The sequence below is a fragment of the Epinephelus moara genome, chromosome 23 (genome assembly GCF_006386435.1).
Source record: "Epinephelus moara isolate mb chromosome 23, YSFRI_EMoa_1.0, whole genome shotgun sequence".
Taxonomy (NCBI): Eukaryota; Metazoa; Chordata; class Actinopteri; order Perciformes; family Serranidae; genus Epinephelus; species Epinephelus moara.
The window spans coordinates 7,311,235-7,338,944 of NC_065528.1; the positions used below are offsets into that span (position 1 = coordinate 7,311,235).

General features: G+C 39.9%; 1 protein-coding gene across 5 annotated transcripts in view; it reads left to right on the top strand.

Moving 5' to 3' along the window:
• The window catches only part of LOC126384673 (anoctamin-4-like), a 78,685-nt gene that overhangs the window by 38,238 nt on the left and 12,737 nt on the right, over nt 1–27,710 (top strand). For all 5 annotated transcript variants that reach the window (XM_050035849.1, XM_050035851.1, XM_050035850.1 and 2 more), the window contains 17 exons: nt 2,550–2,698; nt 3,014–3,163; nt 4,781–4,881; nt 7,085–7,129; nt 7,216–7,347; nt 7,608–7,714; nt 8,305–8,360; nt 8,522–8,643; nt 8,839–8,973; nt 10,512–10,608; nt 10,821–10,881; nt 19,909–19,991; nt 20,688–20,828; nt 22,904–23,068; nt 23,263–23,299; nt 24,909–25,020; nt 25,667–25,724. In XM_050035849.1, the coding sequence (XP_049891806.1) occupies nt 2,550–2,698; nt 3,014–3,163; nt 4,781–4,881; nt 7,085–7,129; nt 7,216–7,347; nt 7,608–7,714; nt 8,305–8,360; nt 8,522–8,643; nt 8,839–8,973; nt 10,512–10,608; nt 10,821–10,881; nt 19,909–19,991; nt 20,688–20,828; nt 22,904–23,068; nt 23,263–23,299; nt 24,909–25,020; nt 25,667–25,724 (1,751 nt within the window). The remainder of the gene's footprint in view (nt 1–2,549; nt 2,699–3,013; nt 3,164–4,780; nt 4,882–7,084; nt 7,130–7,215; nt 7,348–7,607; nt 7,715–8,304; nt 8,361–8,521; nt 8,644–8,838; nt 8,974–10,511; nt 10,609–10,820; nt 10,882–19,908; nt 19,992–20,687; nt 20,829–22,903; nt 23,069–23,262; nt 23,300–24,908; nt 25,021–25,666; nt 25,725–27,710) is intronic.

Genomic DNA, 27,710 nt, shown 5'->3' on the forward strand with positions numbered 1-27,710 from the left:
CTGTTACTTATACCTTCATTGTTTAAATTTAACAGTGGCATATAACTGAGACAAGTCAGTCCTGTTGTTGCACTCTGAAGCTTCCAGTTATATGTGTGTATAACACGGCCATGTGCACAATAATGTAACGTGAACAGTTTTAAACAGCAGTGTTGTACTGTATGTGGTTGCAAGCTACGCTAGCAGCTACGATTACAATGCTTGTTAAGTATTTGTGTAAACATTATAAGTCACTTTCCCATATCACAGATATTATTTCAGCAACCGCCAGCCCTTCCCTCTCTTACACACATACACTAACACACACACACACACACACACACACACACACACACACACACACTCACAAACATCCTTATATTTCTCTCTGTGTGAGGACCCTGGTTGACATAATGCATTTACTAGCACCTTGCCCTGACCTTAACCATCACAACTAAATGCCTAACCCCAATCCTAACCCTTACCCTGACCTAATCCTTATTCTAACCTTAAAACCGAGTCCTAACCCTCAAACAGGTCTTTGAAGAAGTGAGGACCAGCCGAAATGTCCTTAAACTGCTATTTAAAAACTTGTTTTGGTCCTCACTGCGTAGCAAACACAAGTAGACACACACACACAGGCTCTCTCCTCAGAGGTTTATCAAAGGAAAGGAAAATGCTGTATTCTGTAGTCACATTGAATTAATCATGATTTATAGCAAAGTAAATGCATTATGAAACTACAAATAATCCTATTGAGATCATAACCCACACTGTCAAATTTCATGTCACCAGTCTAAATCACAACATCATCACTAACGTTACAGCTTCCAGGTGCACTAGCTGGTCACCTTCTACATCAAAGAAGCAGGAAGATGTTTTGCTTACTAATGATGAATGCAAAGAAAAGCTACTTGACAGCTAATAGCTGAATACAACATTGTGACTTACAAACCAATTCCATGATGTGCTTAGCATAGAAACCTAGCCTGGATGTTACACTGACAGGCAACAAATGTGGAGTCTTGGAGAAACAATCTGTATTCCTGTCAACTTTTTAATTGGTCTCTCCCTCCTCTTATAAAGGGCCTTCTGTTTTTCTGTCCAAATGGAGCCCGAGTCTAATTAAGAGACAGTGTCCACTGCCTTGAAGTAGCGTGCTCAAACCAAATTGTACTTTCATATGATAAAGCAACGTATCCTCATACAATTATATATAATAATGTATGATAATATATAATATTATGAATTAGTGAATGAATATAACATAGTTTGACCAAGTAGAGATACATAGGTTAGGTTTAGGGAAAGAAACATGGTCACGATGTACCTTAAAATAAATCAAAGTTCACTTTGTTTCACATGTGACAGAAACATCTCCTGGGGGAAAGTCCTGTGCTGTTTGACCCATCCACCAAACCAAACTACGTCCTTACATGATGTTTCGGTTTTTAAACTCTTTCCCTCTTTACATCTGTCAGCGCATTCATCCTGTGATCGCAGCCTTCCTGGTTGTGTGGAATATTCACTAATTACTGGCTTATCAGGAGTAATTGTGTTACAGGTTGTAGTGCATTACTTTTTGTAGGTAAATGTATGAACAGTGCAACAGTGCAGCCTGGATAAAGATACTAGTGCCTGTCATGAAAGGCTGAAATGAGTCTGCTCTGCAGACAATACAAGCCCTCTGGTTTGAAAGAGCCTTCTTAAGATTTAAATGTCCCATATTATGCTCATATTCAGGTTCATACGTGTATTTTAGGTTTCTACTAGAACATGTTCACATGTTCTTTAGTGTTCAAAAAACACACTATTTATCTCATACTGTCTGTCTGCATACACCTGTAATCATCCTCTATCTGAAATGCTCCATTTCTCTATCTTTATAGGCCGTTGAAAATTGAAATGGCATTGTTGGGCAACAGCTTGGGTCCACGTTTACTTCCTGTCAGCTGATGTCATTCACATACACTGCAAAACATCCCAAGAACAAACACAAAAGGACCCATTTCGAATATTTATGGTTCAAACGGACCATATAGTACACTTGTGACATCATAAACCTGAACTGTGTGGATTTCTCTTTGGGCTGAGCGTTTTGATACTTTCACAGTATTTATATAGCACACCTGCTTTATTCTAAAAAGACATAGAAATCTCTTTTTTCACAATATAGGAGCTTTAATTAGGTGTCGCTTCTAGTGACAGAGAATGATCAGCTGACTCTGCTGCTCCCCTCAGCTCATAGATAAAGAGAGCATATTAGTGACTTTCAGCTCATTATTTGGTTTTACAACCTGCAGCTTAGCATTTTTGTTTTAGTCTCTAGCCAGCTGACTAGCAAGAGCCAGATATTTGTCTCAGAAGTTGGTTCATCCCAAAAGAGAGCAAAAGTGTTAGTGAAAATTGGACTTGCAGTTATCAGGTGGCAGGAAAAACGACTTCAAATAAATGTTGCTCTGTACCTGTTGGGTCTGTAAGTATTTATTCAGCAGACTGTTAACTGTACAGCTTTCACTATCATATTACTGTAATTTTACTTAAATTATTTCTACTACTCTTCCCTCCAGCTGTGAAGGATGTTAATGTGCTGCTTGAGAGAGAAAGGTCAGAGGGCACCAGCAGCCCGTCCAGAGACGACGACTCCACGCTGCTGAACCCGGGAACCAACAGCAGCATCCTTGACGACAACACAAAGTCTGATACTGGCCTCCCAGAGGTCAGTGGTGAAACTAAGGCCCTGTGAGGGTCTGTGATTTTTTTTTTCTCTGTTAAAAACTTCTGTCCAAATGACCTTCATTTTACAAAATATCTCCATCCTCACTCTAATGCAAAAACAACTCAAATGCTTGCTGGGCCAATAGGTTGTGCAGCAGTTTATAAAGTGTTTTGTAAAAGTAACAGCTAGACCAACATATTCATCCATCCATGATAAAAGATGACAGATAAGTTATTAAATAGCTAGCAGACTCTTCTCCTCTGAAGCCAATTAATATTCGTTCTTCATTCTCTCTGTTGTCCGTCTGTCTATAAGGAGAGGAGTAAGTCCAGTGGCCTTTGCTTCAGCGATGGAAATAGTCGCATTGACTACATCCTGGTTTATAGGAAGTCCAGCTCACAGTCAGAGAAGAGGGAGATATTTGAGCGGAACATCCGCGCAGAAGGCTTACAGATGGAAAAGGAGGTAAAGAACATTTTATACACTCGCTGCTTACTCCATTATTTTGACAAAGGTTCAGCTAAATCATAATACCAGCACTGGCCTTACCATAAAATCCAGATGATGAGCAGTTTGGTGTCAAGTAAAGGCCTTTATACACTGCGGGGTGATGAATAAACAGCAGTGTGTAGTCTGTCATGTCTGTCGGCCAAGTCACGGTAAGATTTTATGACTCCACAATTGCCTAATCTGACACAGTGACTGTGGGAACAGACAAAAATTTTATGTTGTCTGAACCTGGCGTAACATGGATGCATAGCCATACCAGCTTACCACAACAAACCACAGAGGAGCTCAGATTACAACACACACAGAGGGAGTGTGACTTCATTCTTTGCTCAGGACACCGTCTCTCTACTATGACAAAGCAAATAGTGGTTTGCTGCAATATTAATATTCTGATAGTCCCATGCAGAACCATTAAAAAGCCCAAAGGGAAATCATAAACCTGCATCAATTTGTTTTCTGGCAGCACAAATGTGTCAGCACACAATTGCCTTTTTACATATCCAGCAGACACAGGGCAACATTGGCATTCATTTGGTGTCGTATTTCTTGTCATTGAAGAATCTACGTCCAATATTTATTTAATTTTCAGAGTGATTTTGCTAAAAACAGCTGCCTACTATGGCTGGAAACAATGTTGTTGATACCGGACCAATATAGTGAAGTTGCATATCATATTTTGCTGTCACTGCACAGTTTGGGGGGGGGGGGGTCACTTTCTGGCCAAGTTGCAGAGCCAAAATAGCCACTTCTTTGAAAACTGACGACCGCAAATAAACACAGAGCTGGATAGGTTCCTGCACTGACAGAGAATTAGCTCTGCTGTGATTACTTTGGCAAACCTGCAGCTGCATTCATAGTGTGCAACATGAGCAACATCAATACCAATTTGTGTGAAGAAGCAATTTAATGCTCAGTCCTATAATGCATGTAATCTCAATGGCCAGATTGCTGAATTTCAAACTGCTCTGAGCCTTTGTGTGCCAGCCTCATAAGGGTCGACAGCAGAGTGCTGCTGTGGCGTTCATTGGCGAGCCACCACTCATAGAGCCGAAACAAATGTGCTGATGGCAATTTTCTCCCCTGCTGCTTCTTATTTGGCAAAAGTGTCACTTGAAAGAGTGGAAAATGTGGATGTTGTGATCTGTTTGAGTGTGTGTGTGTGTCTGTCTGTCTGTCTGTCTGTCTGTCTGTATGTTAGCTTCTGCGCTATCTGCCAATGCAGTAGCATCAAGGTCGTCATGCAGGTGAAGACAATAGCTTTTCTCTCCTTTAGCAGCCCGCTTGTGTGCGTTTCTTGCATGGAGGCATTTTGTTATTTTTAGGTCTCCTTCCAGTAAGCTCCTGATTCATGTACCTTTAGACTGACTCCTACTCTGTCAGGCAGTGCAAACAGGTGAGGAAAAGAGCAGAACATAGCAAACATATATTGATGTTGTAGCTGCTGCCTGCACTGAGATATTTTGTAGTTCTGCTTATCTTAACTATCTTACCATCTTTATTGAAATTAAATTGTGTATGTGTGTGTGTGTGTGTGTGTGTGTGTGTGTGTGTGTGTGTGTGGTTTCTTCACAGGCCTCTATAACAAACAGTGACGTGATTTTTCTGAAGCTTCATGCACCGTGGGATGTTCTCTGTCGCTACGCAGAGCTCATGAACATTCGCATGCCATTTAGGTGAGACAACAAACACTCATAAAGTCTCTCATAATGGGCCCATTTATAAATGTCATTTATAAAAATATACAGTGGTGCAGGGATGAGTCCTAAAACCAGGAAATGAGTTAGCATTTCAGCACTCCTGGTTCCCTCGTCTTAAAGTCAGTGTTTTTTTTAATGGGTTTTTGGATAGATGCCTGAAATAAGGTCTGTGGTTCACACAAGCTGAGGAGACGTTCACGTTTTGTTGTGCAACATAAAATACACCAGCAAATAACCCCACCTCTAAATTTTGAAGCTTTTAAATGTCCTAAAAAAGACTGACTAACAAGTAGCTATATGAGACTACAGAATGTCATCACGCCTAACATGGCTTTACAGCCTTGTTGTGGTGGTGATGTTAAGTCACGTGAACGTGGTGCAGAGTCCTGCATGGGTCCAGTTTTCAAGATCCGCCCCGACCCGACCCGGCGACGTACAAACCTGCACCCGAACCACAAACCCACGCATCAGGCCAATTAGTACCGCAACCCGGTCCGACCCGTTGAAACACGACCCGCAGCCCGACCCGTAACCCGGATTTAAAGTAATCATTTTGGGTCATATTGGCTTAATATTGAACAGCATATCGCCACAGTTAAGGTGCCAGTAAGTAAACAACGACCTGAATGAAGCAGCTCTCACAATAAAAACCTGACTTCAGCTCCATCATCAACCCTCTGTGTTCTTCTCCCATATGAGTGTAAAAGCACTCGTGTGTTACGTTTAATGCTTTTAAACTTTTAATCTATGTAAAGGAACTTTACATGTGTAATAACAGACTTACTGTCTGTCCAGAGCGACGTTCAGCAGTTACGAGCCGTCACGTGTTTTTAGAATCCATCGGGGAGAGAAGTAATCCATCAGGGAAACACTTCAGAAACATTATAAAGTGATAGTTGTACATTTTATCCACTTATTTCCCAAATACCTAAATAATTATTTACTGTTTTGGAAGCGGCGCTTGTTAGACGGTGGCAGCCATGTTGATTCTCTCGTCCAATCACAAATTGTGTTATTAGATGGTGAAACGCGTGTAAACAGCTGAACCAGTGACCGTTGCGAAATAGTGGAGGCGATCCTCAGAGAGTAAATAATGACCAAGATAGTTATCTGTAGTTTACCGAACTAATGACTGATGTGTTTATCTAAAACCCGCGATCCGACCCGCATGTTATTTTTTCTACCTAGATCCGAACCGAATCCGAAAATTTTTTTTTTTTAAAACCACCCGCAAATCAGCTGTTTTTGCGGGTACCCGGCAGGTACCCGACCCAGTGCAGGACTCTGACGTGGTGAAGTTCATTTATAGCATTAGCTTATTACTTCTGGGGATCGCATAGGAGCCACAGAACTTATTTTCAACAATATTCCAAAAAACAATGGAAAATTCCCATAGGCTTCTTGTCATGGGAACCAGGGTGAGACTAAAGCCGTTTCCACTAAACACTTTCAGTATGGTACCTTTGGAACCAGAAGTAATCCTTCATGAATGGTTCCTAGACCTTAAAGGGGATTTATGGTTGTGCGTTGACCCTACGCACGTAGCCTACGCATGTCGCCTATGCCATTGTTAGCATTTTTACTTCTGCGGTGGTGTGTCTGTGTCACTCTGCAGTTACACCTCCAAAAAATGCGTAGTTACAATTCTGGGGAGGTGCACGTCAGGCTACGTCGTAGGTTACAGCGTAGGCTCCAAATCGACATGGAGCCTATGTCGTAATCTATGTGTCGATTCAACGCAGAACCGTAAATTACGCTTTAGGTCTGCTTAGCGTTTCCACCGCAAACAGTACCCTCAAATGTCAGCTGAGTTATTGTCACTCACTCCTTCGTGAAGCACCCGCTTTATTCCCTGTGCGCTGGTGACACAGAGTGAAGTCTGCATCTCATTTATCATCCACAGAACGAGGTTGCACACCAGCATCTTCAGACAAAACAAAATAGAACAGGCTGCAGTGAGAGTCCCAGTGAAAGAACTCCAGTGGCAACCTTTAATGTTTGTAGTATTAGTATTGTTATATTTATAATTACCAGCAATAGTAGTGTTGCAGTAGCATATAAACAGTAATAGCCTGTAGTTCCAGTAGTAGAAGTGGTACCATTCATTTATGTTATTATCCTCATTACTGAACTGTACTATGTCCTAAGTTAATCATTCCCAACATCCTGCATATTTCAGGAGGAAAATCTTTTACAAGCACCGACGGCACAAGTTCATGAGCAGGTGGGTGTTCAGTCAGAAAGGCAGCATCAGATCAGCTGATACAGAAAAATCTGCTCTGGCAGCTTTAACAGAAGCTTCACTTGCAGGATGGAAAAGCGCATCAACAAGTTTCGTGGCTGGCTTCCCCGCAAGCCCATGAAATTCGATAACGACACTCTGCCCGACCTGGAGGAGAACGAGAGCTTTACCGCCCCCTTCTGTCGATCAAGGATACATCAGTAAGTTTTCACGGAACAGTCCTTTAAAAACTCGTCCCTGAGGAATGACTTCAACTTTTTCTCAGACTGGTGCCTGGCACATTTCCATTTCATCTTTTGTACTCATGCCACTTGAAATTCTCTAGCCTTTCTCAAATGAATTCACACACACACACACACACACACACACACACACACACACACACACACACACACACATACACACTAGAAATATCATTCACAGCAGACAGATTTGTAATAACTGGTTCGTTTCACCGCAGTTTCATCATCCACAACAAAGACACTTTTTTCAACAACGCCACCAGAAGTCGCATCGTCCACCACATCCTCCAGCGGGTCAAATATGAGGAGGGTAAAAACAAGATGGGTGAGTTTGTCCCTGGGCATTGTGACAAATTGTAGAAATATTTGAAATGTGAGGACAATGGAGGCTAGAGAGACAGAGTGTTTAGTGAGAGAGACGGTGAGCTGTCGGCATGAAAATGACCATATTTTTTTAATTTAAAAAAGGTTAAAACATTTTGAGAAGCTCTTCAATCAGATTTCCTATATTGTCCAACTGCACCTCTAGTTTTTACGGCTGTATGCCAGCAATAGCCATGGCTGGAGACATTATATTCTCAGGTTGTCCGTTTGTCCATTCATCCATCTGTCTGTCCGTCCGTCTGTTCGTTCCATTCTTGTGATATCTCAAAAACACTTCGAGGGAAAATCTTTAAATTTAGCAGAAACGTCCACTTGAACTCAATGATGAACTGATTAGATTTTAGTGGTCGAAGGTCAAGGTCACTGTGACCTCATCTGTAAAAATTTATTTTGATTTATTTTTTTATTCAAACAAATCATGTTCAAGCAGTGGTTTGAATTTAAATAAAAAGTGACATCAGCTGCTCTGCTCAACTAACAGCATCAGGCTTCTGTTTCTCCTCTTTCATGATTCTCTGTCTTTGATTTCAGGGCTTAATCGTCTTTTGAACAACAGTTCGTATGAGGCAGCTTTCCCTCTTCATGAGGTAATTTGGCTATCTCCAAAAAGCCATACATTAATTATTTTTCTGTCATCTGATCTTAAATCATAATTGCTTTCTGTGTTGTGTACTGATATTACAGCTATACAGACATAGATTATGTTTCTCTGTGTTTGTGTTTGTGTGTGTGGCCCGGACTTTAACAGGGCAGCTACCACAGCAAGAACTCCATCAGAACACACGGAGCAGAGAACCATCGGCACCTGCTGTACGAATGTTGGGCCTGGTGGGGGGTTTGGTACAAGTACCAACCGCTGGACCTCATCAGGTAACTACATTCAGACATTCAGGCTTTGAATGTCCACAAAACCACAATATCATGGCAGGTATTTGTAGCACAGCTTCTCTCCAAACTGTCTCTATACAACAGTAGGCTATATTTTATATGAATACTTTGTATTATCAAGGACACTCAAACTGAGGAATGCCTCTAACTCCTGACTGTCATGCTTGGTTGTTTCAGGAGGTATTTCGGGGAGAAGATAGGTCTGTACTTCGCCTGGCTCGGCTGGTACACAGGGATGCTGTTTCCTGCAGCTCTGGTCGGCCTCTTGGTATTCCTGTATGGCCTCTTCACTCTGGAGCACTGCCAGGTCAGGTAAACAAACCTCTCTTCTCTGATAAAAATACGTGTCCCCAGAGCTGGTGGTTGTATTATATTTTAAGCTGTTCAAAAATATTTTTTAAGAGTTTCAAGGGAAGAACAAGCCTTAGTTTCTACTGCACAATAAATACCAGTCTCGGAATCCATCTAGTATCGGTCTGACAGCAATAAATCTCTGGGGACAACGGCCAATATTTCAGGGGCTCTGGTGTAGCAAACGGATATCCAGGCCAAGACTTCATTCTTTATTGTTGGATTAGCCACTTGATGGATTAGGACAAAATGTCAGCTAATCCCTATAAAAAGATATCCGCATACGAATGCACAAACACTTTTAAAAAGCTAATAAAAAGCTAAAACGTCATCGGGCAACAGCCGATGGGCTCCTAGATTGCCAGTGGGTTCTGCTCATAGACTGATAAAAAATGCTCCCATGGTACAAAAATGAAGACAAATTATCCTAAATATTGCCGCTGCCATGTCGAGCTGGTGACTTAATCGAAGCCAGAGTCTGCGCCGTCTTTGCTATATTAAATGTCAACCCATACGACTGTCCGACCAATTGCAAGCAGCACCATTGATCTTGAGCACATTGATTGGCACACACCACTGTCAATCATGACATCAAACCCTCTTTTAATAGCATCAAATAACTAATTAAAGGCAAAATTATCAGGAAAACAAAGAAAAACAAACACCAGTGTGATAATAACAGAACACGACAGAAACTATCTTTGGTAAAAATTTTTTTACTTGACACGTACTTTGATCTTTTAGTTTGGCAAATGTCTCAACCATTAACATTGAGGGGGCGGGGTTTATGACTCATACTGCAGTGCACTGATGTTCTGGCTTCACGCTTGGGCAGCTGTTAAGTTGTCCATCTGTATTATACAGTCTTTGGTTCCTCTTCTTTGGCTCTGGTCACTGATTCTCTATCTACAGGCAACCAAAGCCTGCTCAGACGTGATTCATCAATACTTCTCGCACTACAGATGGAAACTAGAAAGCTTTTGCTACCAGAACATTTTACCTTATATTTGTCTATAGAAATTAAGTAAGTACAGATCACATAAAAAGTTTATTTAGTGAAAAGGTCAGGTGACTTTGAATACAAAACTAATTTAGTATTACAGATAAGGCAACGGAGTGTGAAATTGTCCCCTGTAACTTGTTGTATTGGATGGCTGTTTAATGCAATAAAGGAAATTAAACGTATTCAAGGTTCTCTGATTAAAGTACATGCTTTAGATGTAAATGCAAATGAGCTGTTGTCCCTTTATAAGACACAGTGTGAAACTCTGCAGTGCTGAAGAATATGAAACCATGGACTTTTTCCCCCCCAGAGGAAAAACTTCAACAACTCATATAAAAACTGAACAGATACACACACACACACACACACACACACACACACACACACACACACACACGCACGCAGGGCTGTACATGCTTGGATTTCTTTCAGAAAACTCAAAGTTGCATCAGTTTGGAGTTTTACTGTGTTTGATGGGCTTCTTGTTGTTCTCCAGTAAAGAAATCTGCCAGGCCACTGACGTCATCATGTGCCCCATCTGTGACCAGTACTGCCCCTACCTGAGACTGTCAGACAGCTGCATCTACGCCAAGGTACTGTCACCACAGCAATGGGACAAAATGTGATATGCATCAGCTATGTGTATCAGTAACTTCTGCTTTAAATCATTGAGCACATTAGTAACTTAAAGCCAACTCTGGCGAAAATGTGGTGGTCAGGGACTGAAGCTAAAGATTAACTGTGAACTTTCTAACTCATTTTTTTTAATGTCAGTTTCAGTATCAACTTCCTATCCTCTTCTCAGGTCACCCATCTCTTTGACAATGGTGCGACTGTTTTCTTTGCTGTATTCATGGCTGTTTGGGGTAAGTCGAAGAGTTAAGATTCCTACACATACTGTACAGCTGTAACTCCCTCAATACTCCTGCATGCATTAATACTGCATGGACTTTTTGCCACCTGGGGGCAGCACAACAAGCACAAAACACTGATATCTTATCACTTCAGAAACTTCATGTGGCTAACAAGTTGCCTAATCACAAAACCAGCAAACACACACTGTAAAGTAAAGTAAAGTTCCACTGATTGTCACACACCTGAGTGTGTGAAATTTGTTCTCCGCATTTGACCCATCCCCTGAGGGAGCAGTGAGCAGCAGCGGTGCCGCGCTCGGGAATCATGTGGTGATCTAACCCCCCAATTCCAACCCCTGATGCTGAGTGCCAAGCAGGGAGGCAATGGGTCCATTTTTATAGTCTTTGGTATGACCCGGCCGGGGATCGAACCCACGACCTCCCAGTCTCAGGGCGAACACTCTACCACTAGGCCACTGAGCTGTATAGCAACTATACCAACCATTTGGAGTTTATGTCTAACTGGTGACTGTTAGCTCAACATTCACTCTCCTTTTAGCTCAGTTTTGGTCTTCACCAGCTACTGAGGGAAGTCTCACTAGCTACAGGGTTTCCCAGAAATGAATTTGTGGCGGGCTGCCATGATTAAAAAGTCTGCCACCACGTTTAGATTTAATGTTTTGGATAGTTTATTAGGTGCACCTTTGGAATATATACCGTTTGGCTGTATTTGCTCCACAGACTGAGAGCATGGACGGAGCAGCAAAAAAGGCAGGCGTAGTGAAAATGAAGTTTAACCCTCAGTGTGCTGGGTCTTAAGTGTGCTTTTACTCACAAACAACTGCTCCTCTCATCATCAGTCCAATCTGATCAGCTGTGATCAGATTGACTGATCAATTATCCACCGTGCAGCTTAAAAGTTCGCAGAAAGATAAAGTTACCCTCCCTCTGTGGGAAACATTGCGCTATGCTCACCAGCCAGTGGCTAACTTTTTCTGCTGTGTGGTGCTGGGCAGGTAGCTTAGAGTTTATTAAAACTTCATCACTGAAAACGGCTGCCTTCTGCTGCTGGAAGTTGGACTGATGAGAGCGGTGAGACTTAACCACAACACTAAATTTGCAGGCTGTGAAACCAAAACAATGACCTGAAAGATGCTAAAACTGGCTGTAGAACTGAGACTGAGGGCATTTGCTTAATTTAATCAACACCTCTCACATTGCACATAGTCATTTGAACCATCGTTTATACAAAAATATTGATTAGTGCAGCTTTAACTTAACATTTTTTTTATTACTGAAACTGAAATATTGTCAGAGGTCTCTAAAAACAAAACTTATTGTTACAGTTAAAAACACATATTATTGCATTACATGTAGATTGTACACGATTTAAAAAGGATGCATTCAAGATACTCATAATAAAGTCCACAATTTAATTTACTTTGGTAAACGGCAGGAGGATCAGGAGCCTGTCAGCTCTGAACAAGGTCCCAGGGTATGGAAGGTGCAAACAGAGAGTTTGTGAAGGGTCCTGCTGCAGACGAGGCTGTTGATGAAGCAGCAATTTTATCCCATGGCTGATAGCTGGTCTGTTTATTAATGTCCTGGTGGAAGGATGAGGGGGCTGAGAAATAGGAAAGTTTTTTTAAAAATCGCTCTGCTAAAGAAAAATATACACAGAAGAAAGTTTTTAGAAAATTCAGCTCAACTTAGCAAGGCAGCTGACAAGACATTTTTCAAACTGTGGCAGGTGAGAATTTTTTCATCCAGGGGGAGACAACATTCACAATTCATGCTGCCTCTCTGACTTTTTTCTATGCTATTTAAACATTTTTTAATGTGACTAATATGGGTACAAAATATGTTACAAAAGCAGACCTGGTGGCATGACATATGTGATAGATATTTGTTAGTAAACCTTTGCAATAACCTTTTTTAGTGTAAAAAGGTTGATATCACTGTAAACTTTAGCTGCATCTGCTTCTTAACCTGTGAGTTGTTTCTCAAAAACAACTTACACCACTTGTAAAGTTTTATTATTTGCAATTTATATACTAAATGATCGACACTGACACTTTGTTGATTAGTAAAATTTGAATGCCACCTAAAAACAAGAGCAAGAAGTAGCAGCAAACTACAGTTAATGCTCACCAATGAGTTTCTTAACAGTCTCTGGGTCTTTAAGAGCCTCTCGTACTCTGTTGTCGAATGTCCAACATCTCAGCATGAAGAGCAGAACTAAACACAGCTGCAGGGCAAAGGTCAACACGCCCAGCACGATTATGGTGTTGTTGACTGTTGAGGGTAAAGAAGACAGAAGGTGTATAATTTAATGGTGTTTTGTAGCTCAACACAGAATCATGACACGAACACTGCCAGAACATTTCCATTAAAACTAAAGGTGTATGCAATTTTGTTATGTATTAATGCTTTGAATGTAATGCAGCCAAACGCTTAAAGGGTAAGTTTGGTATTTTTCAACCTGGACCCTATTTTCCCATGTTTTTATGTTGAAGTCATGATTGTAGACAACAATTTTTGAAAAATGACCTGTACTCAGCAGCTGCGGAACAGGCTGCAATGTAATCAGTAGGGGCAATTGTACACCATAAATTTATGTACACTAAAAATGCTTGTTTTTGCCACTGACAGGCTCAGATTATTATTCTAAGTGTCTGACAACATTATGAAAAGGATCCCTGCAGAGATAGACCTTTTTGTTAAAGAGAAGGATCCACATTGTTTAACCAGAAACACCCTTGAAGTTACCACCGCCATACCGGCCAGTCATTTTAGCATGAATTAAGGGTCTCTGCAATCCAGAGTTGTTGATTGTTGGAAAAGTGGAAGGAAGAACCAAGATGGTTTTTGTGAGTTTTATTTTGTACCTGTCAACTTTGAATAAAGTGCATTTTAGGATGAAAATTTACTGTTTATTTAAATAGAGTCTGGTAGGTTTGATAATAGCAATTTCGGGGCTGTTTCTGGTTAACAAACAAACAAAACAAAAAGGATATTTTTCTTTAACAAAAAGGTCTGTCTCTGTAGGGATCCTCTCTATAAACTGTCAGACACTTAGAATAACAATTTGGGCCTGTCAGTGGCAAAAACAAGCATTTTTAGTGGATGTAAATTGACGGTGCAAACATGCCCCAATAGGTCATGTTGCAGCCTGTTACAGCCCTCTTGCTCAATACTAAACAAATTTTTAAAAATTGTTGTTACCATTTGGCAATTAGACAACAAGAACATGGGCAATAGGGTCTAATTTGAAAATTAACTTAACCTTGAAATACATACATCAGAAAGGAAAACACGTTAGTATGGTATAATTCACAGAAGTGTTGTGACTCATACACTACAGTATATCTACTCATGAAAGCTGTGCAGGCGTTGTTGCATTAATGCGTGTTAATAATTCAGACACTCGGACATATTCAGACAATGTCCTCATTGAGGTGGAAACCCTATCAGTTTCACACATATAAATGTTTTATGGTGAATTGCAGTTGTGTGAAAAAAAGTTTTAGATGTGAAGGCAATACTTGCAAAGGTCACTAAAATCTTTGTTTGGCAAACATCACACTACAGATTGTCTTTTATTTCATATGTTCACTGGAAATGTTACAGTACCTGCTGCAGATAGATGTGGTGTTGACTCCCAGTGGGTGACCTCTGGCTGAGTCAGGTTTTGGTTCTGGAGAAATCCCATCAGTCAGATCCCTCACGGCTCCAGGAGCGTCCCTGAGCAGCCAGGCAGAGGCATTTGCTTGCATTTACTTACATCCTGGGAATAATTAAAGTTTTCTTCTGCACACTAAAAGGATCAAATCTGATTTAAATTTTGTTACAATTCGGCTTTGAGGAGAAGTTGTATGAGCACTGAAAACCAAGGCTGTGTTAAAGGAGGGAAAACACCATTTTCACATGCAAATAAAAATTAAAATTTCATATTCTGTTTATACTGATTTGATCCTTTTTCCTGCATTTTATTATTGCCGCCAGGCATTAACATGGAGGTTGTCACGCCTTTTGTTGTGTGTGTGCAAGTACGTGTGATTATGTATATCTGTTTGTCTGCAACTAATCTCACAAACTACAAGACCAATCAGCCTAATTTGTTGTGTGCACATTTATGACTGTATGCTCAAGGACCTTAGGTGGTTGCAGTGACTCGCAATCGTTGAAAAACCTGTTTTATAAACTGTTCTGTACCGTTAACTGGCCAGTAGGGGCCGTAAGTTTTCTGAAATCGGCTCGGCTAAAACCAGCAATCTTACCTAGTCTGTTGAAGGCCACACTGTGGCCTTCAATGTAGCTCAAAAACTGACATCCATAGAAATGTTTGGTCTCAATTTGAACAGGAGCATCTGCAGATTCATGTTGTTCTTCTGGATCTGCTTGTTCTGATTCAAGTGCTAAGAGCAAAATTGCTTTGATGAACTTGTGTTTATATTGTACTAAGATTTCTATTCATGACAGAGCTGTTCTTATAGTAACTTGTTTTAAACTGATTTTTTTTTGCAAATGTTTCTGGACTGCTTGTCTGCGTGTACAGAGACTTGATTACAGTGTTGATTGTAACTTAAAATGTATGTGACAAAAATTATGCGTTCAATGCGTGTGTCAAAACAGCTGGAAGAATATTCAAGGTAATAAGGATTAGATTATGATGTTATCAAAAGACAATTTAATCACATTAGCATAATGTGAAGTGTTTTTCTCTGGAGTGAAAAGGCCAAATGCCAACTGCAATTATCTGAGTATCCCTCTTATCTTTCCTACAAACTAACTTTGACAACCTTTAATAAGTTACAGACCTTTAAGTGCAGTGCAAACGTGTTGAACTTTGAAGTCATGCAGCCTATTGAAATGTAAGGTTGAAAGGATCCACATTTGACTTAGTGTTGTATAGCATAATTTTAAGTATAACCTGTCATTTGCTATTCACTGTAAAAGAGGAAAGAAAACAGCCCAAGGAACAGTTTCATCAAGGACAAGAAAAAAGGATTAAACATCGAAGCTGACTGGGTGCATAAAAAAACCTGAGACCAATAAATCTGAGTTTGTTAAAATAGAGTAAAATGTAAAACAAGATATATGCATACTTATACGAACATAACACACAGAGAGGTTGTCACACGAACAAATAATATGCCAAACTGATATTTACCTTTTGTGTCAAGAATCGGGAAACCAGTAAAGAATGTTAAACTCTATGAAAAGCGATGTGGAAGATGAAGCTGTTTTTACAGCTGACCAGATACGTCAGAGTCCAGTCAAGTGTAACATGTTTATCGAGTTTAAAGAAAAGTCTTTAAGAAAGAGCACTAATGTACTGACCTTGCAGTGACTGTGTCTTGAAAGTTGCTGTTGCTGCTGCTGCTGTCCAGTCGAATATATTTTGGGGTTCAACTGCAGCAGAGAATCAGTTCAAATCCCTTCATTAAGGCTCTTCAGAAGTGTGCTCCCCGCTGGCTCCTCATGGGAAGCGGTGCCCTTCTCAGACAGCTGAGCCTTCAAAACATGTTGCTGTGTTCAACAGGGATGTGGACACAATAGAGAAAATAAGCATTTGTTTGAAATGCAGAGGGTAAAAGCTTGTGATCAGTGTTCAGTGGAGAGGCAGGCTGACATGGGGAAATAAGTAAGCTATCCAAAGGACTTTGTTCAGCAGTGCCCGCCCCCCATACACCTATTCCACAGTGACCTCTCTATATAACCCATGACAGTTTCTGCTCTGTCTGATTATCTTGGCATTGAACCAACAGGCAGCACAGAGCCACATGCAATGAGAACAGATCAAGAGGGATCTGACCATTTCACCTTTGTCTTCACATGAGGAATTTTGGTCCCTGTCCGTTAAATGTTTTATGGAAAAAATGAGGCTTTTCACATCAGCGGCGTGTCAAGGGACTATATTCAACTTATCTTGCATTGTAACATGCATTATGACAACTTAATAAGGTTTATGTATGTTTTTAAATTAAGTGAAGGAGCCTACAAGTGTTTTGTTTAGTTTGTCTCAGAAGCTCTGCAGACTGCGGACTCCGCTCAGCTGTCTGCTGCTGCTGCGAGAGAAGCAAAGAGCATGGATACCAAGAGGCGAAGCTCAATAGAACGCCCCATGGCAACAAATTCCCCCATGGTTTCGTCCTACCGCCGCCATTTTGGACTGTCAGCAGACCGCAGCAGACCCGCTTGCATACAAAAACACACAGACAAACTGAAGTATATCGCTATTAATTATGCTTACAATGCTACTCACCTCGTGATAGCTTGGTCACAGCTGCTTTTTCACGTTTTTGTAAAGCAAAATATAGACTTTAAAAAAAACAAAACGACAAAAAACGGCCTAGATGGCATCTCTACATATTACATCCACTTATGAGAAGATTAACTTAATTACTCCTTCAAAATCACCCCATAAGCCAATCTACCAAAAAAAATAATAAATAATAATAAAAAAAATCAATATTTTAACTAGAAACACATGATTTATTTACAGTTTGTACAGTAAGGGGACAGTAATAATAACAATAATATATAAGCTATTTTAATATGTTATATTTTAATGCTAAAGCAGTAATCACTTCTGATATAAATGGTCCAAGAGGCGATATATATATATATATATATATATATATATATATATATATATCTTCCTACCAAAACTGCCATATTAAATTGATATTAAAACACTTTAAAACGTACACCTCTGTCGGGATCCTTCGGGAAACGGTGGAAGGCCAGGTGCGGCGTGTTCCAGTGATAGTTGTTGCAGTTAATTGCACTACACTTGTTTTCTTTTACTTTTTTTCTCCTCTCTCCTTGACATCTTGCATATTGTCTGGGTGCAACAGTCCAAGCTCAACAGTCCAAAATGGCGTTAGCGCCCCTAGTGGCTGTTGGCAAAAATTCAACGGAGCTTCGCCTCTTGGTATCCATGCTCTTTGAGAGAAGTGTCCTTCTGCTTCTTCTTCTTCTTCTTGTGTAACCTTGTGTGTATTGGCAGTTAATACAGCATTATCACCACCTAGTGGATTGGAAGCACATTACACCTTTAATGGGCTTTTATTGGGAAAAATAGCTCAAATGCGACCCCCAGTGGTAAAATTAGGTATATAATTCGATATATCGGTTCGGTTAGATATTTGGCTTTAAATCAAACTGGTTGGAAAATTTTCAAACCGGCACAAGCCTAGTTGGTGTTATTGACACTGATGCGAGTGACTGTTTTCGCTTCCCATGGTTTGTTTGTTGGTCAGTGCAACATCAAAGCTCTATGTGTGACAACCTTTCAAAGTATAATATTACCATTTTGTTTTTACCAGTGTTGGCAGCTTGCTCCAGTAGCATGGAACAAAGTGACTTTTGTCCAGAGTGAAGCTATCGTACCAGGTTAAAGCTGTACTAATCAATATTTTTGTATTAAAAATGGGTCAATTGACGATTTGTAATGTAAAAGGGGTCGCTCAAAGTGGTCAACCAACAGAGAATTATCACCCGACTCTGCAGTTCCCTTCTTGTCCCCCTCATTGTTTTGGTTTTGCGCCTGCAACTTTACTTTTTTGCTTCAGTCCCACCGCTTCCGTCAACCTCATCTCCAGACAAAGGCAGCTGTGTTCAGTGAAAAAGCTTTGATAAACCTTCTGTAGGCTGCCTGCTGGCCACCAAATGGTAAAGTTAGCAGCTAGAGCAATGGAGCACTTAGCTGCTAAAGGGCCAGAGATTTTCCTTCAGCAGATGGTGAAGACCAAAACGGAGCAAGTAAAAGTGTGAATATTGGACTATATAACTAAATAAATAAAAAAAATAGTTTTGATTGTAGTATTGGGTTGGATATGGATAACATAAAGTTTTTTTCCTCTCCCCAGAAGAACAAATTAGTAGGATGGAAGCCTTGCTTATTCCCTAAATATATCTTACCACAATCAGGAAGATGTTTATCTCCTGTTCGGTCTCTTCATGCTTAATCTTGGTTCAATTCTCCAAGACTATAAGGTCGCTTGTCATAGCTATGCAGATGACACCTAGGTCTATCTAGTGCTCTCATTAAATGACTATGGTCCTACAGACTTGCTTTGTCTGTGCCTTGAGGAAGTAAACAATTAGATGCAACATGCCATTCAGTTAAACTAAAATAAGACTGAAATAATTATCTTCAGCAATAAGAAGGAAGGTGAATGCTTAATACTTATCTTGATTCTACAGGACTAAAATGTAAAACCCATGTCAAGAATCCTGGTGTAAAAACTCGTGAAAATTATTCATTCATTATGACATTTTAAAAACAATGCTTAAAGCTTTTATTCTTGTGGGGTGGACTGCGATAATGCACTGGCCTCCCCAGTAAGACCATTAGATAGTTACAACTCATTCAAAATGCTGCTGCTAGAATACTGACAAACACCAAGAACAGAGAATTCATTTCTCCAGTTCTTAGATCCTTGCACTGGCTTCCAGTTAAAGGTTCAGTGTATGTAGGATTTAGGGGGATCTATTGGCAGAAATTGAATCTAATATTCATAACTATGTTTTCAGTAGTGTATAATCACCTGAAACTAAGAGTCATTTTTCTGTACCTTAGAATGAGCTGTTTATTTCTACATATGAAGCAGTCCATCTGTCACTGAGTCTGCCATGTTTCTACAGTAGCCCAGAAAGGGCAAACCAATCACTAGCTCTAGATAGGGACATTCGTGTTTTTGCGTTAGCCACTGTAGTTCTCCTGCACACTTGAAGAAGTTTCAGTTTTGCAACCTCACCGCTAGATGCCACACAATCCTATACACAAGACCGTTAATTAAAGAACTGAATTCAAGGCCCTACTTATTGTATATACCACTAACTAACCTCTAAAATACAGTTTAGCAGGGAAAAATAGAAACTGGAGCTCTCCATAACACTTCAGGCCAACTCATGTACTTTCCCCTGAAGAGTTTTACCAGATATTTAGAGGGTATAATATCAGTGCTGTCTAGGGTTGACACAAATGGTCATATGCAAACACCTGTATGTTTTCTTCATGTGTTTCAGCAACGGTCTTTCTGGAGTTCTGGAAAAGGCGCAGAGCTGTCCTTGCATACGACTGGGACCTCATTGACTGGGAGGAAGAGGAGGTGAAGTACTTCCTCCATGTGGTCTTTGTTTTTCTGTATGAGAAATTGAAAGAGTGAAAAACAAAGTTGCTGCCACTTATATTTTTCTTCAGAGTTCTTTCTCCAAAGTTTGATTTAGCTAACTTGTTGCCCTTTGACTTTGAGGTTTCAACTCAAACACAGACAATATTTCTGCCATCAGAGCACCTCAGCCCTTGAGAAATGTTTGCCTACTCATACCTTTTTTCAGTCTGTGCTCGTCTGCATGCATATATTTAAAAAGGTGGGACTGCTGTGCTGAGAGCCTGCACCAAGGGAGTCTGTCTCAAATCAATTCATGACTCACTGAAAATGTACAGTTTTTAACACTTTTATAATGAAAGCTCAGACCTCTACACAGTTGTCACACAGCAATTTGGCTCTAACAGAACTTTTAGTGGGTTTATAACATTCATGCCTGTCTTATGGATCAACCTCCAGACCTCCACTGTCAGTCATACTCAAAATGGTAAGTGTGTTCTTTGAAGGGCTGCTGTTTGTTGGTGTGAAAGTGACTCAGTCTCACTCTGCTTTGTACAGAAGACAAGACAGAGATATAAAACTCTCTGAGTCTGTTTTTAAACCAGGAGTGCCTGATAGCCTAATCAGAGTTTTTAAAAGCCCTTTACATTCACTGGTAAATTTTGCTTTGCTTGTGTCTCGTAATTTGTCTCTCAGGAAGAAATACGCCCTCAGTTTGAGGCCAAGTACTCCAAGAAGGAGAGGATGAACCCCATATCTGGAAAACCTGAGCCATACCAGGCCTTCACTGACAAATACAGTCGCCTCGTCGTCTCAGCATCCGGAATCTTCTTTATGGTCAGTTTCTGGGGTAAATAAATGTCCAGTGTCAGGTGTGCCACTCCTCCAGACCATTCGGACTTCCTGCCAGATTAGCAAACTTTCTGTTGCTGCCCTCTCTGGAGCTGCATCCAACAGCTGCGGTGTGGTGAAGTCAAGCGCGGCATATTTGACACAGTTGGCAGTTTAGTGTCTTGAGATGCCACCAAAAAATGTGAAAGTATGGCTATACTACATGCAACTCCATTCACATGACAGGTATCAAATGAAGTACTCTATTGATATGGCATCATTTTAAGGGTACTGGTATCATAGTTTTTGAAACGATACTTAGCCCTAGTATTTGCCCTGTCTGAGAGGCTTAATTATGTTAATGGGCTCAATTATGTCTCATAAGTTGTTGCAGCATTTTTTGGGTTGATACCTTTTGTTACCTTTGGTATTAAATTTAAGCATTTTTGACCACTTGAGAATTGATAAACATTGTCCATAATCTCTCCAAATTACTATATTAAGACACCAAGACCTTGAGAATCACCACAGAAAATCAATGCTGTGATTTGACATCAAAAACTTTTGACAATTAGAGATTTATGCAAAAATTGCGTTTTTCAGCTGTTGGATGGCGAACACTTCTGTTGTGGAACCTGCTGACAACCCCTTTATTTTCATTATACCTATGAAAGCCAAACATCCTCTGAATGGCTGAGGTCTCTACTTTGTCGTCATAAAGTTTCACAAGGCTGTGATTATCCTAGGTCACAACAGGTCATTTTAGTCAGTGATGTCCATGTTAATAATGGTCTCACTACAATGTAATGGCTACTATTGGGACTTACATCATCACACAAGAGTCTTAGCTTTCCAGTCCTACCTAATTTATGCAGTTCCAAGACTGTTTAGGGACCCCAGTACTCAGAAATATTCAAATACAATAGGCAAAAATAACATATTAGTACAGCAAGTTAAAAAAACCTAAGTTTTTTCCTCAAACTACTAGCCTGGAAATCCAGACCCAAATCTAGAAAGATTTAGGGTCTGGCCATGAGTAATGAAAATGGCCCAACTCGAGGGGCGGCACCAAGCATGCATTTGTAAATATCACTGCATGCAATTGGATAACACTACGACCAATCAGAACAATACACGGGGTGATATATACGCTTAGCTACCAGCGGAGCTAACTGGTAGATTAGACTCTTGCCGTATCCGGTCGGCAAAACAGCAAAAACGTCCTTCTTGCAAAGGAAAGACTCGAGCGGCATCTTCTGTTCCTCTTTTAGAGAAAAAGCCAAGTCTAACTCGTTCATTGTAGTGGCCACAGCCGTTTCAAACAAATTGGTGTTCATCCGTAGCCATCTTGCAATATTTACTGACTGATTCCGGACTTCGTCATCGCAGCGCTGTCGTCATCTGTTTAGCTCGCCTCTGGCCCGCCTATATCAGATACATCGATGTGATTGGTGCTGCTCGGATTCATGGGCATAGGTAATGAGCATCATTACTGATTGCCAGAGTGTTTTGCTGAGCAAATTCAAATTGTGCTCTCGCGACACCTCTGGATTTCCAGGGTATCAAACTACATGGGAATAACATAAAGTGGGCATGTCTGTAAAGGGGAGACTCGTGGGTACCCATACAGTAGAAACCATTTTCATTCAGACATCTTGAGGTGGGAGTTCTAGGGATCCCTGTGAAAATGCCAATGGCAATTTTTACCCTCTCCAAAATATAACCTGACTTTGGTAATTTAACCCCCTTCTTGGCTAGCTAGCATGACATGATTGGTACCAAAGGATTCCATAGGTCCTCTAGTCTCAGGTGTTACCAGTATCTACACTCCGGCTTTAAAACAGTCCCCATGGAGTAGAAGAGATTAACAAACTTTGTATAAACAAAACTATTACTGTGTTAACTGTTTTTATGGACTACCTACAGTACTTTACATTGTCCCATCTGTCTCATCTAACTCATTCATGTATTATTTCCTATTTTTATGTTTATTGTAAAGCATAGCTAGCATAAATCCAATGGTGAGTTGATATTTATATTTGTTTTTAGTGATATTTTTGTATGTCATTCTGGTGTCACAGATACTGGTGGTTATTGCTGCTGTGTTTGGCATTGTCATTTACCGTGTGATCACTGTCAGCACCTTTGCCGCCTTCGGCTGGGCTCTCATCAGGAACAACTCTCAGGTGGCGACCACGGGAACGGCAGTCTGTATCAACTTCTGCATGATCATGCTCCTCAACGTGGTGAGTGTCAGCTGTTGGTCAGCAGCTAGTGGTACAGAGGTGAAGTGGTGCATAAAAATGTGGTGATAATCATGAATATACCTCAACCAAGATCCAAAGATTCTAAAATGCAGGATGCTTTTTTTGTCACATGCTTGTTATAGGCTGTTTAACTTCCTTGTTCACTAACAGCCTCCAACATTGTCTTTTCCCAGCTCTATGAAAAAGTTGCTCTTCTTCTCACTAATTTAGGTAAGTAGACTGCTTAAGCAGATTTAGTGTTCTTGAAGCTGAAAGGTTATTTTTAATGCAGACTTAATTATGACTGTAATTCTGTGTTGAATCATTACTGAATGTACTGTAGTATTGATCCAACTCTTTTAACCATAAAGTAAGTAACTGACCCTTTGCTAATCCCCTCATCTTTGTGTTGGTCGAGTTGTCAGAGCTAGCAAGGAGCCCCCTGTCAAAACTGCACTCCCTGAAGAAATATTATCTATTTTTGAGAAAAAGGAAAACACAGTTTCAGAGAGAAGGAAACAGAAGGGTCTGCAATAAAGGATAGTGAAGGATGCCAAACTGACTCAGCAGTAAGAGCAAGTTAAAAAGTTAAAGATAGAAACTAAAGCCTTATAATTACAGAGTAAAAGTGAACCACCACACCACCAGGAGATCGAGAGAAAACAATAAAATTAAGGAGCAACCAAACACCAAGAGCAACACTGTTCCTGTAAAGCAGAGTAGGTCTTCATTCACACAAAGCAAAAGCAACATGTGGAGAAGTTCCAACTTAGTAATATAACATATACAACAAAATAAACTCATATAATGTCAAGAAAGGAAATAGTCTTACACCTATTTTCTTTACTAAAGACAAAAATACAACCATACACATTCTGAATTCATGTTTCTTCATGTTGTTTCTTCATGTTCTTGCTTACCTGACTCAACTTATCGTAAAACTGACTTCAGTCAAAGTCATCAGAAACAAAATAAAACCAACATATCCATATATCAGGGTTCGTATGGTATCTAATAAAGCATTGTCCCATTATGTATTTGACATAAAGTTAGGTAGGTTAGGATTAGGCAGGTAAAGTTACATAGGTTAGGTTCAGGAAAAGAAACATGGTTGGGCATTGTCATATTACGTATTTAGCGTAAGTTACATACTTAATGCAAAGTTATGTAGTTTAGGAAAGTAAAGTTTCTGGGAAAAGGGTGGTGCAGTACTTTTCCTAGGTATATGAACAAACAGCATATGAGATCACCCTGATAAAACTCAGCATAGCTGTCTTGGTTAGCCTTTACAATGTTGCAACAATCACAAACTTTTGGTGTTGTCAAAATTAACCCTAAATCCGGGGCGTCGGTGGCTTAGTGGTAGAGCAGGCGCCCCATGTACAAGGCTATTGCCGCAGCAGCCTGGGTTTGACTCCAGCCTGTGGCCCTTTGCTGCATGTCACTCCCTCTCTCTCTCTGTCCCCCTTTCACACTTGTCTGTCCTATCAAATAAAGGCTAAAAAATGCCCCCAAAAATATCTTTAAAAAAAAAAAAATTAACCCTAAATCCATTGAGTTAAATGTGAAGATATGTTACGCTACCTCTGATTCTCCTCGCTGTCTCTCCCTGCATGCTGAGCAGTGCGCTCACTTGTACTTTAGAGGCAGACCATTAAATCAGCTAAATACAAGGACAAAAAATGCCTAAAAACTAACAACCAAAGATATATTCACTTGCCGACAGCCGATATATTCATCCAATCGCCCAACTTTACTCCAGTATCTTCACCTCCATATTTATCCTATTTTATCAGTTTATCTCACCTTTCCTGCTTTCTGTCTCTTCATGCCACCACAGAACAGCCAAGGACAGAATCCGAGTGGGAGAACAGCTTTACCCTCAAGATGTTCCTTTTTCAGTTCGTCAACCTCAACAGTTCAACTTTCTACATCGCCTTCTTCTTGGGAAGGTGAGAAGGTCCTGCAGAACTTACAAATCAAATCAAGTTTATTGTCACGTACACAGTAAGACATAGTACAGCGTGTAGTGAAAATCAGTTGTGCCTAGCTCCAGAAAGTCCCTAACAAATAGAATAACATAAACTTACTGATGTCATTGGATGAAACAGAAATGTAGATGTGTGTGTTATCTGAGTAACAAGACACCATATTTTTAAATAGACAAATAGACAGAACTCTGGGCCAGACCACGAAAAATATTGACTCTCTCTTCTCAGAACTCCCAAAGAGAACCAAAGTATTCTCAGCTTTTACAGTAAATCTGAAACGTGTGCCAGAAAACTCAAACCAAGACTCTAACCTCTAAATATAGAGATTAGAAAATCTAGAGTTGATCGTTTTATGGCATCCGGGACATTTACAGCTTTTAGCATTATTATTCTAATACATTTACAAGTTTGAGCAGAACTGATCTGAGATATGTTTGGCATTTATATTTTCCAACAGAGCGTTTGGTTTGTCAGTGTAATAGGACCTAAACTAAAGACATCTTCATTGGCCATTGCATAGTCTGCTGATGTTGAGTGATAGTAAAGCTGTCACCTGACATAAGATAAACTTTATTTTTAAGTTATTGTTTTTTTCCTTGGTTGACAGATTTACAGGCCGGCCTGGTGCATATATACGCCTCATCAATCGCTGGAAACTGGAAGAAGTGAGTAATTACTTTGCTTTCCCATTGGGGAATAACAGCAAAGCATTATGGATTCAAGTAGTTCTAAATTGGACATTAAGCTATTATTGTACGCCCAACCACCGAGCCTTTAACCCCCCCTCAGCAGTAAGCATTGCTGCCAGCAGTACTTATGGGAACAAGCAGGGAAATAACACACACTGAAGTGGTCCAAGGAGACAAAAGGCCTGAGCTGGCGCTTTCAGGTGCTGAGCTAATGTGCCCCCAGTTGTTCCCATGGCTGCTGAAATGAAAATGGAAAAATTCTCTGTTAAGTGTCATGTGCAGTCCAAGCGCAGCCTCAGTCAGCCTTCTGTGGTCATGTTTGTTTGTTTGTTTATTTAGCACGTATTTAAAAAAAAAGTCAACATTACAATTACCATAAAAAAAATGACAATCAGTAGTACAATTACCATTGAAACAATTTACAGTCGGTGATATAAGAACTTCTTTTTAGGACAAAAAAAAAAAAAGAACAATGGGGAACATGCAAGGAGGTCCAAAAAACCCTCAAGGGGCGGGGAACATGCAAGGAGGTCCAAAAAACCCTCAAGGGGCTTGACAAGAGGACTTCCCTAAATAAACCTTAAATTAGACATTGTCATGTGCATAAAGGCATGATATCACACTCACACCCACACCCTCACACACACTCACACACACACACACACAGATGCAGAGATCAGGTCGTTGTTATTGATATAGCAAGAAATGTTTCACAGATTTTTAAATGATTCATAAGAAAGTTTAACAAAGTGGGGAGGAAGAGAATTCCATAACATGGAACCTCTGTGAGAGATCTTAAATTGGGATGAAATAGTTCGCGATTGAGGAGGTCGGAGCTGGGATGCTTTTCGGGTTAAATGATTGTGAAATTGATTGTTTGGGGGAAAGAAATTGTGAAAGAAAGTACCATGATGGTGATTGGACATTTTTTGCAGCTTAAAATACAAAAAGTATACATCTGAAAGGTGTTCTTGCAAAACATTTTGATTATAAATTCATGTTGATGTCGTAGACCTGTGCTCTCTCATTTGCTTGCTTGTAGAGGTGGGCCATATGACTTTTATCACAATATGTAATTTTATATCACTGTAATAGTAAACAATTCAGTAATGGTTCTCCAAATTCCATTAAGCAATGTTTTAAAATGTATCGTACTTCATCACATTTGATAATTTTCTTATTTTATTTGGAAATTCCACACTAACAAAAAATAACTGCCTCACATGAGACAACACTTGAGTAAAAAAAAAAAAAAAGATCCAAAACACTAGAACTAAAATTCTTTCAAAATAGAGAGTTTAAGGTTCCTGAGAACAATAATTTACAGTGTTACAGGTTTCTGTATTTACATCAGATAAACATATCTAGATCAATATCTAAAAATTATAGTAGAGATTTATTGTAATTTTTATGCACTTTTTCAGGGTCATTTCGTTTGTTTGTTTTTTAGCTTTATTTTTTTAAAACTATTTTTCTTGTTTTTAATTTTCTCTTTTCACTAATTTCTGGCATATTTTTGGGTCATTTCTTCTTTCATTGCTCTTTGCCTTCTTCTCGTGTTTTTGAGGGAAATCAAGCCGATTTGCTCAGGTTTCAAAGGGTTGAGTATTAAAGACAAAAATAACAGTTTTTGCAAGTATCCCTTACCAGATTGTAAGACAAGTCCATTTGAAACACTGAATCAAACACAAGATACACTTTAAAATCTACCAATGCGTTAAGATGGAAAAGATAACCAATAGATTACAAACTTATGCAATGCATGTTTAGAGTATGTTGTGTGCTCACACCAACAAAATGACATTATTTTATTTTTTTTAGTATGCAATGTCAAAAATGCATACTAAAAAAAAAGAAAAAAAGATTTTTGGTGAATTCTCCCACAATGCAGTGCACAAAGGAAATGGAGAAGCTGCTCACTGTTGAAAGACATTAAAATAATACTGTGTTTCCCATACAATT